Source organism: Schistocerca gregaria, chromosome 7 (genome assembly GCF_023897955.1).
Source record: "Schistocerca gregaria isolate iqSchGreg1 chromosome 7, iqSchGreg1.2, whole genome shotgun sequence".
In the NCBI taxonomy this organism is placed as follows: Eukaryota; Metazoa; Arthropoda; class Insecta; order Orthoptera; family Acrididae; genus Schistocerca; species Schistocerca gregaria.
In genome coordinates, this window is record NC_064926.1 from 79,763,962 (window position 1) to 79,780,514 (window position 16,553).

The window sequence follows — 16,553 nt, forward strand, 5'->3', positions numbered from 1 at the left end:
TTCACCATCATGATGGCCAGGTTCCAGGATACGCTGAGACGCAAACCACGACCCTTACTGTTGGTGTTTTCAGATATTTTTATTCCTACGTCTTTTATAATGCTATCTCGGGATCAGTTTGTCCTCATGACAACAGAAGTTTCATCGAAGACAATCCTGGGCAGATTTTCTGAATCATGTTCTGCCATGGCTGATTTTTTCAGATAGCATAGGGGTAAACACCTCATCTCCCACCTGGATTTGCTCTATAGTGTGTACTGTTTGCCTGACAGAAGTGACAGTGACATGGTATATTTTACACTCCTGGCATTCTGAGCCCTAGATCATACTTCACAGTCCTCATTAGCCATCCTATTTTTGCTGTGGGCCTGAACACTGATTAACTGCTCTCTCTCTTCAGGGGCTGGCTAATCTTCCTTGATACAGTGTCGCAGAAAGGCAAAAATGCATGTTTCTTGCTACTTTCTTTAGTGGTATTCCCCTGTGCATATCACCAGAAATGGCATGTGGTGCTTGGCGACTACTGTGGCCGTTTTCCTGGAAGAATCTTCGGATGTGGTTTAGTTCTAGTGGTACTGGCAGATGATGTGTCATTGATGTAACAATAAAAGCAACTTGGCTTAGTTGGAGCCGTGTCAAAGGTGATGTCTTTAAATTCACCTCTTTGTCCCACTGTAAAAACCCCTAAGTCCCCAACTTATAGACTGGAAAAATATTTGGCTAGCCTCCTTACATATGGGTCACTGTGTACATCACATCGAAAACACCAATGAGTTTATCAGTTGAGTTATGCATCTTTGTTTTGGGGAAAGTGAAATAACAGTCAACTTTGATGTGGTCTCTCCATTTATGTGCATTCCTGTCAGAGACTGTATCGATCTCTTCACCTACTTGTTTGATAGTACGATTGTGAGATTGTTTAAGCACACATTGACACTGTCCTATTTCTTAGATGTTGGCACATGGACAGGGAGAGTTCTCAAAACACTTGGATGGCATTCACAACCACATCAGGTTTATGCAGAGATAGATGCATTTCTTGACATCCTTGTTCATCAAAAACTCAATGGGCACCTCAGCCACAGTGTCTACAGGAAACCCATACACAGAGATTGGTATCTGCAATCTGAGCCACCACCATCTGACATATGTAGCATTACAAACACCATCATACATCATGCTAAAGTAATCTCAGACACAGAAAACCTGCCACTAGAACTAAGTCACATCTGGAAAGTCTTCTGGGCAAATGGCTACAGTGACTGCCATGTATCACAGCCCATTTCCGGTGATATGCACAGGGAAACTCCACCAAAGAAGAGAGCATGAAATGTGCTTTTTTGTCTTTCTGTTGCATAGTGTCGAGAAAGATCAGCAGACAGCTGAAGACAGACAACAGTTTATTAGTATTCAGACCCCCAGCAAGAACATGACAGATAATGAGGCCTGTGAAGGAGACCTAGGGCTCAGGACACCATAGGAGATACTATGTCAATGTGGCTGCTACAATTTCAGGCAAACATTACATACTGCAGAAGAAGTCAGATGCAACATGAGGCGCTTATGCCTATGTTATCAGGAAAAATCAGCCTTGGTAGAACACACTTTAGAAGATCGAAACTGGATTATCTTTGACAAAACTTCTGTCGTCATGAGGACAGAAAGATTCTGGGATAGCATCATAAAATAAGCTATAGAAATAAAAATATCTGAAAACACCATCTCAGCTCAGCCTGGTACTTGGCCATCACACCTGTGAGTCAATGATAGTCATTTAACTCTTGACAATGGCTGAGGAGAGCTCAATCAAAAGCTCATGGGATTTTAACCACTTCCTTTAAATTTTTAATACCCCTAATACAGTGCTTTGGGAAACTTATTTTGAAGAGCAATTTTAGAAAGATATCTGAGGAACACCCTATCCAGTCTGTCAATAAAACTGACAGTCCTCTTAAGTTTCACTTTCCTAAATCACTCCATACAATTCGAATAATTGTCGGTATGGTCCGAGGAAAAAGGCCAAAGGAAATTCACTTATCAGCCAACAGAGCTAGTGCTTATTCGCTAGTGATTGAAATAGTGACAGGAATCTAAGCTCCAAGTCACTGTGTGACCCATTACCACCTTCCAGTAATGGAAAGGCACTAGAAAGCTATGGAGTAAAATCCCATACAATGACTGTGTTTCTGCACACAAATTACCCAATAAATTCTCACATAGTTACAGAAATATAAAGATTTTTAAAAAGAATGAAACCAGAGCTTTGGAAAGCTCATTCTGAAGACTAATGTCACAGAGATCTGAAGAGTATCCTATAAAACGATAGTAAGTAAAATCACCAACTGTTCTTTCTGCATTACAGAAAGAAGACTGAAGGTCGACAACTTATTGGGAATCCTCAGTGGATGTCTTAATGGCAGTTTTACTTCCCAATGACAATTCTGATGAGACAGAACTGCCACTAGGAAATCCTTACTGAAACAATAAAGGGCAATTTTGATTTGTTCACAAAGTATCTTCAACAATAAAGAAAATGTGATAGGTCCAAATGCAATTTATGTTAAGTTTACTACAAGTCTCTACCAATTACATAATTCACAATTTGCAGTACTCATCTCACTGTAGTGCAGGATTTCTTCCACAGGAAGCAAGCCCAGGTAAATATTCTTAAGAAAAGGGAAGACCCAAGCTCTTCTAGGTCGTTAAGATTTTGAAGTGAATAAAGAAAAATACAATACAAACTATTGCATGGCATGTGAAAGAGTACAAAAATCTCTTAGGATTTAGAGAAGATAAGCGTAACTAAGGATACCGTGCCTCAATTGTTAAAACTGACCAACATTTGATTGGATGAGTTATAAAATTGGTGTAATGGTACAGGCAGCCTCCAATAGCATGCCTCATGGTCAAGACTGAGGCAAATAGTGCATCAAAAAAAGACACTGACTGATGACTGCAAGTGTATTATGTCCAAATTTGAATTTCGGAAAAGTGATAAAAAACATATAATGGAGGAATTCCCACATGGTGTTGTATGCAGACCATCTTTCAGGGCCATAAGCTTAGAAACACTGTTTAAGAATGTATATGGTGAATCCAAGAATAGTGCTTGATGGGAATTCCACAACCATGTGGGATGTCACAACAGCTCTGCATAGAGTGTGTTAAGGAAATAAAATAGCCACAAGAGCTGTTTAACATTCCACAGGAAAACTGTTACAAAAATTAAAAAATGTCTCGTTAATCAGCTCTAAACATCACACACAAAATTGCAACAGTTATCTCATATAAGTTTTATCTGCCCTAAGAACCAAAGAATATACCAAAGCAGTTTCAGCTAGCTCTCTCTTGGAGAACAAGGAAAGAACAGTTAGCTTAAACAAACCATAAATTTATAATAATGTGGCCTAGATCTTCTAATCAAACAGTGCTGATTATCAGTAGCAGGAAGGAGAAAGAAAAAAAAAAAAGATAGAAGGAGACATCAGAGCAAACATACAGATTTTAAAAAATGTAGCCGGAGAGAAATAAAGATGCAAGACCACGTTAATTGCAGTTGAATTTACTAGCAGAATGTGACAATGGAACAAGCAGCAAGACACTGTACGTTATTGTGAAATATACATAAACTGGTCGAGCATGGATGTGGGAAATGGAAATTAATCTTCCAGGAAAATGCCTCTGACGAAAAATTAATCTAGTGTAGAAAGCGACAAATTTTAAATGGTACCTATGATTTCCTTAACAGAATGACAATAAACTTTAAGACTGTGTGAATTAACTCCTGAAGGAAGTCGTCATGGGCTGTAGTTGCTCATGTTCTCCAACTCTTTAACCCCTTGTAAAAAGTTGGAAAATATGAGCTATTACAGCTTTTATGATTCCTAAAGCTGCTCTTTCTAACATATGGCAGAGAGATAACAATTTTTTTTTTTTTTTGGAGACAAAGAAGGACACGCATGAAAAGCAACTTCAATGCCAGCAGGAGAGCTGAACACATCTTTGTATAAGATTGAAATGTAAGAGCAAAAAATTGCTTAGTTTTCCCAAATACAGAGCAAACACTGTAGACTTACACCTAATAATTTTGCAGATTCCACAAAAGCCTGTACCAGTGCAAGACTGTGCAATTTAGACCTTAAGTATTTGTAAAACATATACAGTGTGGCTATATGTTTACAACCACATAACAGTAGTTTTATCTTTTATACAGTAATACATGAACATTGTGTACACTTAGCTTTTTTCTGATTGATGATGAAGTATATTGTTTTGTAAAATATGAAGAAAGGAAAGAACAGCTTAACCTTAATGACACTTGCCAGACAAGAAGCACAAAGCAAGGGAAAGAAAAAGATGTGTTCTGTAAGGGTATCATCACTACGCAGTTAATAATAATAATAATAATAATAAATAATAATAATTTTATTATTATTATTATTTATATTGCTAAGTAAGAAGAACATTTAAATGAAAGGTGGATATTTGTGAGTGCAGTCAGAGTCAAAAAGAATAGAAAAACATTCATAGTAAAATTACGTTTCCTTCAGTATTGGAAAATTGTAGATCTGTATACTGAACATAAGGGGGAAAATAGTAAACTGCTTTTCCCAGTAAATTTGTTATTGCCAACACTCGTGCCCCATGTTTCATGATTCTTTTCTGTAATTAACATTTCTCTCCTTTTGCTCTTTTCATTTACAGACTATAATTACAGAGGCAGTTTATGGTAATGTAGCTCATAACTCAGACATTTGATGCTGTAGCTGCATGAATTACACATTGAATCAAATAACAAATTTAAGTTTCATTTGAAGCTAAACAATTATTTTTGCATTTTGTTCAGTTGCCCCCCCCCCCCTCCCCCCGCCCACACACACAAATATAAATAATAAAATAATAAAATTAAAATACTTCAATACTTTGCGATTCACAGCTCCAGGTGTGTAGTGATACAAATGATTGACCCATGGAAACTGCTTCACTTAAAAAAATATATATATATATATTTTTTACACTATAATAAAAGTACTTACTTTTATACTGCCTTTGGTCCCAACTATGTAAGCTTCATTTGGAAGAGTTACACGAGCATTTGAACTAAGAACTGCAGTTTTACCACCTTCATATTTTAAAACACAGGCCATGTTCCTATCACATCCATTTTCATTTAACTCCCCTGCAGCTACAATCTCTTTTGGATGCACAGGTCCAAATATGAATAAAGCAAACTGCAGACAATAAACTCCCAGGTCAAGGATGCTGCCACCCCCAAATTCTCGCAGTCTGAGAACAAGAATTAATTATCAATCAGTTAAATACTTAGTGACAGAAGTGACTTAAATTATTTCAAAATATAGTAAGTAAAAACAACTCCAAGAGCGGAAATTACTATTGCAGCTGATGTTTCAAGACTTATAAGTTACATTTTAAATGTCTGTTTCTAATGCATCTATTGTTTTATTTACTGATCAAATGCAGAAAGTGATATTTAACACTCAAATCATGCAGGAGATTAGCAGCCATTAACCAACAGCAAAAACAGAAGCAGTTACAGCACAGGTGGCAGGTGCACACAAAAAGCACTAGGGAGAAATTCAATGACTATTGGAACCTTTACAAGCATTTAATCACCAGGAGCAATAGACAAGAAGTATATACACTACCTGCCAAAAAAAGGTGATTCCTCAGAAGGCACAGTTAGATATCAACACGACTTTGTATATATACACATCATCGACAGATGTGCAAATGATTAAGAGCTGCAGTTCTCTATGAGAAGTAGAATGGCCACTAGAGTGCGCTAGTGTTGTTACCAGACTGGTCGGGCATATAAGTGGCATAAACAGCATCAGATGTTGAGTGATCACTGTGAAGGGCACATATGCTGTGTCCTCGTGTGAGAATGTTACAAGCACCTGACAGTGTTGGAAATGGTCCCCACTGCCGGTCTCCAGTTGGCTGGCTGGTAAAATTGTGTGTTATCCAAATTTGTGGCCTGATGTTCAGCTGCATGGGAACATTAAGGAGGTCTGTTCTTTGTCAAGGTTCTGGTTGACCACATCTAAACCCTACAAGGGAAGCTCATCGTATTGTGCACCAAGAACATCTTAATTACTTCACATCTGTGCCTGCCATCCGAGACCATGTAGTGGAGTCTCTGCAACATTTTGTGTCATCCTATACCACTGGTTAGATACTAGCCTCAGCCAGACTAGAGCATTACCGTCACATGCATAGGCTGTCATTAAGCCCACAACACAAACAGTTGAGTGTCTGCCCCCGGTAGCTGAGTATTCAGTGCGACAGAATGTCAATCCTAAGGGCCCGGGTTTGATTCCCAGCTGGCTCGGAGATTTTCTCCGTTCAGGGACTGGGTGTAGTGTTGTCCTAATCATCATCATTTCATCCCCATCGATGCACAAGTCGCCGAAGTGGCGTCAAATCGGAAGACTTGCACCCAGTGAACGGTCTATCAGACAGGAAGCCCTAGTCATATGACATTTACATTTAACAGCTGAGTATGGAATAGTGCCGTGACGGGGAAGCACGAACTGCTGGTTGATGGTGTCACATTGCATTCAGGGATGAATCGCTGTTTTGCATGTCCTTGACGACCATCATCATGAGTATGGTGGCAATCAGGGGAGAGATCCTATTCTTGCAATGTTTTGCACAGGTACAGCAGTGATACTCCCGGTGTCACAGTGTGGGAAGCCATCTACTATGACTTCTTGTCACAGCTGGTAGTAACTGAAACAACACTGATGGCACAAAGTGTCACAGGCATCCTGTGTCCTCATGTGTTGCCTCTCCTGTGACAGCATTGTTGTGCCATGCTCATCCACTCATGACATGTGCTGCTACAATCTGTCTGCATGACATTGAAGTACTCCAGTGGCCAGCAAGATTCACAGATCTATCTCTGATAGAACATGGGTCAGACCAGCATGGATGTCAACTCTCAGTGCCAGTATCCCAGATATCATGGATCGCTTACAACAATTGTTGGCCAGCTTCCCTGAGGAAAAAATATGACTTTATGAGCCCTTCCCAACTGAATCACAGCATGCGTCCCAGCCAGAGGGGGTACTCTATTCTTTCACACATCCTCTCAACCCATGAAGTTTCATTGCCTCCTCCCCTTCTGGGTGCTCCACTTTTCTTTAATGGGCAGTGTATATATATGCAAAATTACTCCAAAATCTTATCATCTCGAGAAATAATTGCAGTGAGAGATATCATTAATTATTAAACGAATGATACAATGAACCTGTGAATATTAAAGGTAGATGCGTGCTCTGCAATACATATGAGGATATTGTTCTCTGTTACACTGCACTGTTAATTTGCTGTCTTTCTCCTAGCACCGTTGTTTCAGAATTTCTGTAAATTGTGGAGGGTTCCTGCTAATTAGATTTTTTTCCCTTACAGTGTTGTCTATTTCTACTCCTCCCCCCCCCCCCTCCCTCTTCCTCCTCATCCATGCATAACAATGTGGTCTGTGACTCTCCTCTCCCATAATCAAAGCTTGTGTTTTCTCATCTTTCACATTTACGTAATTGTCTCCATTTGTAATCTCTTTCACTCCTTCCATCACCTCTTACTCAGAATTGCCAGAGGGAGCATTTAGTTTACAAAAGTCATCTGATGCAAATGTTCTACCATTGACCTTCCCATCATCTTGTTTCCACATGTCTCTCCTCGCCTGAGAATGGCAGACGTAGTACACTGCATCTAGAACAATGTCATGAGATGGAACATAACATGAATTGGACATGAAAGGAGCAGGGTACTGACACTGTCAGTGTTCTTTTCAAAGGAATCATCCCAACATTCTCCTTCAAGTGACCTTTGGGAACAATAAATTTAGCTGTTTGTTTACAAATTTTGACGCAGATCTATCAAGTGGTGTTCAGTACCTTAACCATGGTATCATCACATTCAGTTCTGGAGGATTTTTCTGTACAAACCATAATCAGCCTCTCTTCTTATCTTGAGAAATAATTGCAATGACAGATACCATTAATTATTAAAGGAAGGATACAATTTCACAGTTGCAAATAAAAACCAAATATTCAGCAGTATTTACTTGTCTTGTCAACTGGTTTTGTTGCTCACAAAACATTCTTAACAGACAACTTTGGAAAAGATGGTCAAAATATGTTGTCATAAACAAAAAAACAAAAATTATTTTCGGCAATGAAACCAAAACACAGTGAAAACCATAAAAATAAACAGTTAAATTTAAAGAGAGATTTGCACACAATATTAAAACCAAACCATGAAAACCTGAAAATGGAGAAAGGAGAAATGCACAATACAGGGTCTAACAGAAAGGTATGGCCAAATTTCCACAAAACATTTCTGATACATAGAGGTAAAAAATATGTTACATGAACGTGCGTATGGAAATGCTTTATTTCCATGTTAGAGATCAGTTTCTATATCTCTTCTTCATGTTAATCAAGGGAAACACACAAGAGAAAATATTAGCACATTATGAAACACGTTCCTAAAGGAAATGTTCAGTGTTGAATGAACTGCACACAGAAGTGTACACGTGCACTAAAATCACTGGTGACACTGCCTGAAAATGCTGTACATGGTATGGATACAGCAGGGGGGACAGGGGAGGGGGGGTTGAGTGAAAGTGGTAAGTGTAGCCATATGATGGAGAGAATTCAGTGAAGTTATTGTGAGAGGGATCCTATTAAGCTAAGTTTTATCATTTCAAATTAAATTGGTGACTTGTAACATGAATATTTATCTCAAAGGTTTTGAACTGATTTAGTTTTTGAATTTTGTTTGAAAAGAGGAGGACATGGGCTGTGTTCTTTCACGTAACTCCTCTCTTGTTGCTGGACAAAGGGACTCTTTGCCCCAAGGCTAGGAAGAAGAAGGGTGATTAGGATGCAAGTTCTACAATATGTAAAACATTTACTAATTTTTGCAAGTAAGCCCCAATAAACACACATAAAGTACCCAATGAAGAATTGCTTCGATTTGGCTTATGAAAATTAATTGAAGTGATGGAATACAACTCTTTGATAAAAAGTATTCAGACACCTAATAGAAAGCGTTACTTTGGGGTGTGTCACACTTCACCTTTATGACAGCTTGAACTCTTCGGGGGACACTTTCAACGAGGTGTCAATGACTTTGGAGGATAATGACAGCCCCTTCTTCCTCGAGTACTTAAACAAGAGCAGAGAGTGTATTTATGTTAGTTTACTCAAATAAGGTGATGCTGAAAGAATTACATTAGGAAATGTGGCACTAAAAGCAGAAGCATTTTGCTATTTTGGCTACCAAATTAAGTAAAGATGGCTGACACAAACAGGACATGGATGCAGATCGGTAATAGCAAGAAAAATGTTTTGAAAAAAGAGAAATATGCTCATATCAAATATAAATTTAAGTGTTAGGAAGTCTTTTTCTAGAAGTATTTGTCTGGGATGGGATGTAACCTTTAATGGAAGTGGAACAGGTATAGTAAGTGGCAAAGGCAAAAGAATAGAAAGCTTTTGAAATGTGTTGTTACAAAAGAATGCTCAAGATTGAGGAAATTGAGTATCCACTGAAGAGGTACTGAACTGAAGAGAAACACTCTTTATGGCACAACTTGACAAAGAGAAACAGTACTCTTATGGTAGACTGTGGGGAGGGGTTGCAATGGGTGTGTTGAGAGAGGGAGAAATACAGGTGGGGAGCAGGAGATAGGGTCACAGAAGGGTGGCTAGTAGCTCACACCCAAACCTCCAGATGTCAGACACTCACTCAGATCGATACCAAACATTGTATGTTGGCAGAATATCAACTGAAACTATGATTTAGATTGTACTATGTGCTGTCCTCCAGCAGAACAAGCATAAAAATTCATTAAAAGCAACATCGGCACTAGCGAGCACAGGAAAAGCTAACTTTTAGGCGTAGCTTCATTGAGGAATTTGATAGAGCGATAAATCATTGTACGAAGCTTCCTGGGTATGAACTGAGATGACTTTTTTTTTTTTTTTTTTTTTTTTTTTTGCTACATTATGTGTGAAAGTATCATATGGGACAACATGTTTATGATGTGTAAAAGGGCTGTTTGGGGTTCACAGCAATGTTCTCTTGGCATTCTGCTTTCACTCTGTTTCTTTGAAAGTAGTAAGTCTACACAGTACATTTATAGTTTCACTGAAGATGCAATCAGAATGGAAAAATAACAGAACAATTGTATCACACACGAGGAATTAGCAGTAGTAATGACAACAATACCACACACACACACACACACACACACACACACACACACACACACACACACACACACACACACACACACACACAGAGAGAGAGAGAGAGAGAGAGAGAGAGAGAGAGAGAGAGAGAGTGTCACTCAGGCACAAAGGCTTCACAATAATGGCTGCATACCACGAAGTGTGTGAAGCACATTACATATAACAGCTTCATGCTTAGACAGTTGAAAAGAAATTGTCACCGGTGGAGTTTGAATGCGGAATCTTTTGCACAATGATCTACATCTACATTTACATGACTACTCTGCAATTCACAATTAAGTGCTTGGCAGAGGGTGCATCCAACCACAATCATACTATCTCTCTACTATTCCACTCCCGAACAGCGAGCAGGAAAAACGAACACCTAAACCTTTCTGTTCGAGCTCTGATTTCTCTTATTTTATTTTGATGATCATTCCTACCTATGTAGGTTGGGCTCAACAAAATATTTTCGCATTCGGAAGAGAAAGTTGGTGACTGAAATTTCGTAAAAAGGTCTCGCCGCGACGAAAAACGTCTATGCTGTAATGACTTCCATCCCAACTTGTGTATCATATCTGCCACACTCTCTCCCCTATAACGTGATAATACAAAATGAGCTGCCCTTTTTTGCACCCTTTCGATGTCCTCCGTCAATCCCACCTGGTAAGGATCCCACACCGCGCAGCAATATTCTAACAGAGGACGAACGAGTGTAGTGTAAGCTGTCTCTTTAGTGGACTTGTTGCATCTTCTAAGTGTCCTGCCAATGAAACGCAACCTTTGGCTCGCCTTCCCCACAATATTATCTATGTGGTCTTTCCAACTGAAGTTGTTCGTAATTTTAACACCCAGGTACTTAGTTGAATTGACAGCCTTGAGAATTGTACTATTTATCGAGTAATCGAATTCCAACGGATTTCTTTTGGAACTCATGTGGATCATCTCACACTTTTCATTATTTAGCGTCAACTGCCACCTGACACAACATACAGCAATCTTTTCTAAATCGCTTTGCAACTGATACTGGTCTTCGGATGACCTTACTAGACGGTAAATTACAGCATCATCTGCGAACAATCTAAGAGAACTGCTCAGATTGTCACCCAGGTCATTTATATAGATCAGGAACAGCAGAGGTCCCAGGACGCTTCCCTGGGGAACACCTGATATCACTTCAGTTTTACTCGATGATTTGCTGTCTATTACTACGAACTGCGACCTTCCTGACAGGAAATCACGAATCCAGTCGCACAACTGAGACGATACCCCATAGCTCCGCAACTTGATTAGAAGTCGCTTGTGAGGAACGGTGTCAAAAGCTTTCCAGAAATCCAGAAACACGGAATCAACCTGAGATCCCCTGTCGATAGCGGCCATTACTTCGTGCGAATAAAGAGCTAGCTGCGTTGCACAAGAGCGATGTTTTCTGAAGCCATGCTGATAACGTGTCAATAGATCGTTCCCTTCGAGGTGATTCATAATGTTTGAATACAGTATATGCTCCAAAACCCTACTGCAAACCGACGTCAATGATATAGGTCTGTAGTTAAATGGATTACTCCTACTACCCTTCTTGAACACTGGTGCGACCTGCACAATTTTCCAATCTGTAGGTACAGATCTATCGGTGAGTGAGCGGTTGTATATGAGTGCTAAGTAGGGAGCTATAGTATCAGCGTAATCCCAAAGGAACCTAATCGGTATACAATCTGGACCTGAAGACTTGCCCGTATCAAGCGATTTGAGTTGCTTCGCAACCCCTAAGGTATCTACTTCTAAGAAACTCATGCTAGCAGATGTTCGTGTTTCAAATTCTGGAATATTCCATTTGTCTTCCCTGGTGAAGGAATTTCGGAAAACTGCGTTCAATAACTCCGCTTTAGCGGCACAGTCGTCGATAACGGTACCATCGGCACTGCGCATCAAAGGTATTGACTGCGTCTTGCCGCTTGTGTACTTTATGTACGACCAGAATTTCTTCAGATTTTCTACCAAATTTCGAGACAATGTTTCGTTGTGGAACCTATTAAAGGCATCTCGCATCGAAGTACGTGCCAAATTTCGCGCGTCTGTAAATTTTAGCCCATCTTTGGGATTTCGCATTCTTCTGAACTTCGCATGCTTTTTCCGTTGCCTCTGCAACAGCGTTCGGACCTTTTTTGTGTACCACAGGGGATCCGTTCCATCTCTTACCAATTTATGAGGTATGAATATCTCAATTGCTGTTGCTACTATATCTTTGAATTTGAGCCACATCTCGTCTACATTCGCATAGTCAGTTAGGAAGGAATGGAAATTGTCTTTTAGGAAGGCTTCTAGTGACACTTTATCCGCTTTTTTAAATAAAAGTATTTTGCGTTTGTTTCTGATGGATTTGGAAGAAATGGTATTGAGCCTAGCTACAACGACCTTGTGATCACTAATCCCTGTATCAGTCATGATGCTCTCTATCAGCTCTGGATTGTTTGTGGCTAAGAGGTCAAGTGTGTTTTCGCAACCATTTGCAATTCGCGTGGGTTCGTGGACTAACTGCTCAAAATAATTTTCGGAGAAAGCATTTAGGACAATCTCAGAAGACGTTTTCTGCCTACCACCGGATTTGAACAAGTATTTTTGCCAACATACCGAGGGTAGGTTGAAGTCCCCACCAACTATAACCGTATGAGTGGGGTATTTATTTGTTACGAGACTCAAACTTTCTCTGAACTGTCCCGCAACCGTATCATCGGAGTCAGGGGGTCGGTAGAAGGAGCCAATTATTAACATAATTCGGCTGTTAAGTATAACCTCCACCCATACCAATTCGCACGGTCTTCCACCTTACCCAAGCAAAATCTACAAACAATTACTCACAGATACACTTTTCCTGCACTTTGTAGTTCTGGTGTTACTTTTAATTACTGTTTACACATCTTCTACTACATGACAGCACATAGCGTGAACTAAATTGGAGTTTTTGTTGATACTCTATCGACATGTGACATTTGGAACTGATCTGAGTGTCTGACATCTGGAGGTTTGGGTGTCGGAGAGAGGGAGCAGGAGTGCGAGATAACAATGCAGAAGGGATAGACATGAGATGCATGAAGTGAAAATGCAACAAATGGCTAATGGAACCAGTGAGTCAATGCAGCAAACGATGCTGATGTGAGAAGTGCAACAACTAAGGATGTCTTGCAGGATAACTTTGATCCAAGTAGTTCAGAGAAGCAGGGAGAAGGATCCAAACAACATAGGTTGTGAAGCAGCCACTGAAATTAACTTATTTGTGCTCAGCATTGTGTTTGCCACCAGGTTGTCAACTCTGGTCAACTGTGCTCTTGATCATGGTTTGGTGTGGCAGTAGGAGGGGAAAGTGGGAGGGGAGGAGGTTGTAAAGATGACCAATAGAAAAGGATCAAATAGGCAAAAAGATATGGCCTAGTAGAAATCCTTGGATAAAATGCAAAATATTGAGTTAATTGACAAGAGGAGAAAATATTAAAATGCAACAAATACACATGCAAAGTGAGCTGCAGAGACAAAAAAACCTGAGGTGACAGGCAGCATAAAATTGCTAAGCAGGAATAGCCAGAGGACAAATGCAAGGCAGTAGAGGGATGCATCAGTAGGGTAAAGAGAGATGCCGCATATAAGAAAATTAGATTTCCAGAGGAAAAGGAACAGTTGTATGAATATTAAGTTTGCAGATGGAAAGCAGGTACTAAGCAAGGGGAGGCATATAGACAGTTGTTCTTCCCTCACTATTTGCAAGTGTAACAGGAAAGGAAATGACTATTAGACAAGGTACTCTCCACCATGCACCATATGGTGGCTAGCATAGTATGTATCTAGATGTAGATTAAAGAGAAAGGTTGAAGGAGCATACAGAAGAGCTATACAAAGGAAATGAACTTAAAGACTTTTTATGGAAAGGGAAGAGGAATTTGATGAATACAAGATGAAGATAATTATGGTACTCTGAGGAGAATTTGACATAGCTCTGAAGGACCTAAGTTGGAACAAGGCCCTTGAAGTAGATGACATCCCTTACAACTACTAAGATCCTTGAGAGAGCCGGCCATGAGCGAACTATTTCACATTGTGTGCAAAGCATACAAAAGAGGCGAAATACCTTCAGACATCAAGAGCAATGAAATTATTATAATTAGAAAGAAGGCACATGGTGACATGTGAGTATTTCAGAACTATCAATTTGAAAAGGCACGGTCACAAAATACTGGTACAAATGATTTACAGAAGAATAAAAATACTGCTAGAAGCCAACTTCAGGAAAATCTGTTTAAATTCCAGAGAAATGTAGAAAAACCTGAGGCCACGTTGACCTACCTAGGAAAATGGGTTAAAGAAAGGTAGATCTATGTTTATAGCATTTGTAGAATGAGAGAAATGCTTTTGACAATTTCGACTGAAATAACTGTTTTGAAATACAGAAAGTAGCAGAGATATAAAACAGTAAGCAAAAAGTTATTTACAATTTGAACAGAAACCAGAGTGCAACCTCCACAATATCTTAGGTCATTCCTATGCCACTCCCTCTCTCAATCTCCTGCCACAGGGATCATACCCCTGTAGAAGACCCAGGTGCAACATCTGCCCAATCCACCCACTCAGCACCACTTACTCCAGTCCTGCCAAAGGCTTATCCTACCCCATATGAGCCTGGGCCACCTGTAAATGCAGCCATGTTACATAACCAGATCTGCTGCAACCAATACACAGCATTTTACATTGATATGACAACCAACCAGTTGTCAACTACAATGAATGACCACTGCCAAAGTGTTGCCAAAAACAAGATGGACCACCCAATAGCACATCAAGCAACAGAGAATGATATGTGATATTTCACAACCCTTGCCATCTGGATCCTTCCCAACACCACCATCAGCTTTTCTGAGCTGAAAAGATGGAAGACATCCTTTGCTCCCACAAGCTTCCTGGCCTAAACCTAAAGTAACTTGCTGCCCTTCAACCCACACATGTGTGTAAACAAACACGAACATCACACACACACACACACACACACACACACACAAAACCATCCCCTGCCCCAGTAGCTCCACCCAATTTGTATCCCCACATCACCCAGTTGTGTGCTGTTATCTGACACCCTAGTCTATAAAATCACATGCCCAGCCATATGCCACCTGCCCCCTCTACCTACACCTCTAGCTAGCCCACAGATAGTCCCCGTTCCCTCTCCCACGAGCTGATAGAAAGTTACCCACAACTTTCTTCCTGTCTCCCAACTCACTCCATCCCTCACCCCACCCCACCCCACACATCACGACCTCACCCCAATTCACTAACAGTGGACCAGGAAAGAGCTGTCGATTGACTGAGCACAATTTAAGGAGACAGATTTGTGTGTGTGTGTGTGTGTGTGTGTGTGTGTGTGTGTGTGAGTGTGTGTGTGTGTGTGTGTGTTTTTCCTGCAAGCTTGAAAAAGGAAGTGCATTCTGAAAGCTAGCCACGCCCTGTATCTTTTGTTTGTGCACCTATCAATGAATCAGCACTTCTGCCTTTCAGAGAGTCATCTCCTGTCTTCCTAAAAAGATCCTATTTCTAAAGAAAGAGGAATTTATTAATGTGTATTATAAATATAAGTGCAAGGAAGTTTTCTCGGAATGTATTTGCTCTGAATAACAGTGCACAGATGTGAAATGTGGACAATAAGCAGCTCACACAAGAATAGAATTTGAAGTTTTTGAAAGGTGTTGCCAGAGAAGAATGCTTAATATTATATGGGTAGATGAAGTAGCTAGTGAGGAGAAACTGAAGGAACTGAGGAAAAATTAAATTCATTACTGCTCAACTAAAAGAAGCGATGGGTTGAAGAGATGCATCCTGAGGTATCAAGAAGTAACCAATTTGGTAATGGAGGCAAGTGTGGAGTGTAAAGATTGTATAGGCCGACCAAGAGATGAACACACTAAGTAGGTTCAAGTGGATGCAGGTTGAAATAGTTACACAGAGATGCAGTTGGTTTTTAGGGTGCAAAAATAACTTGAGGTCATAAGCGCACATGTCATAACATTAGAACACTAACAAGAAAAAGAAGTTAAAAGTGACTACATGTTAAGCCCAGTTGACGGAAGGAAGGAGAGCTGAAAACAAAGACTTCCTCTTGGAGAAAGGTCCATGCAATACACCATAGAGACAGCAGATGTACCAAAACAAAGATTAAATGTTCTTTGTCATATTGCTATGACACACTAAAAGAAAAATACATTCTTCACTAAAACAGCCGATAACTCAGATGGCAAACATTTACTAGAACAT

General features: G+C 39.9%; 1 protein-coding gene across 4 annotated transcripts in view; it reads right to left on the reverse strand.

Annotated features, from left to right (window-relative positions):
• Positions 1-16,553, reverse strand: part of LOC126281694 (trans-1,2-dihydrobenzene-1,2-diol dehydrogenase-like) — an 85,114-nt gene that overhangs the window by 19,476 nt on the left and 49,085 nt on the right. For all 4 annotated transcript variants that reach the window (XM_049980862.1, XM_049980863.1, XM_049980864.1 and 1 more), the window contains exon 4: positions 5,037-5,286. In XM_049980862.1, coding sequence (XP_049836819.1) covers positions 5,037-5,286 — 250 coding nt within the window. The remainder of the gene's footprint in view (positions 1-5,036; positions 5,287-16,553) is intronic.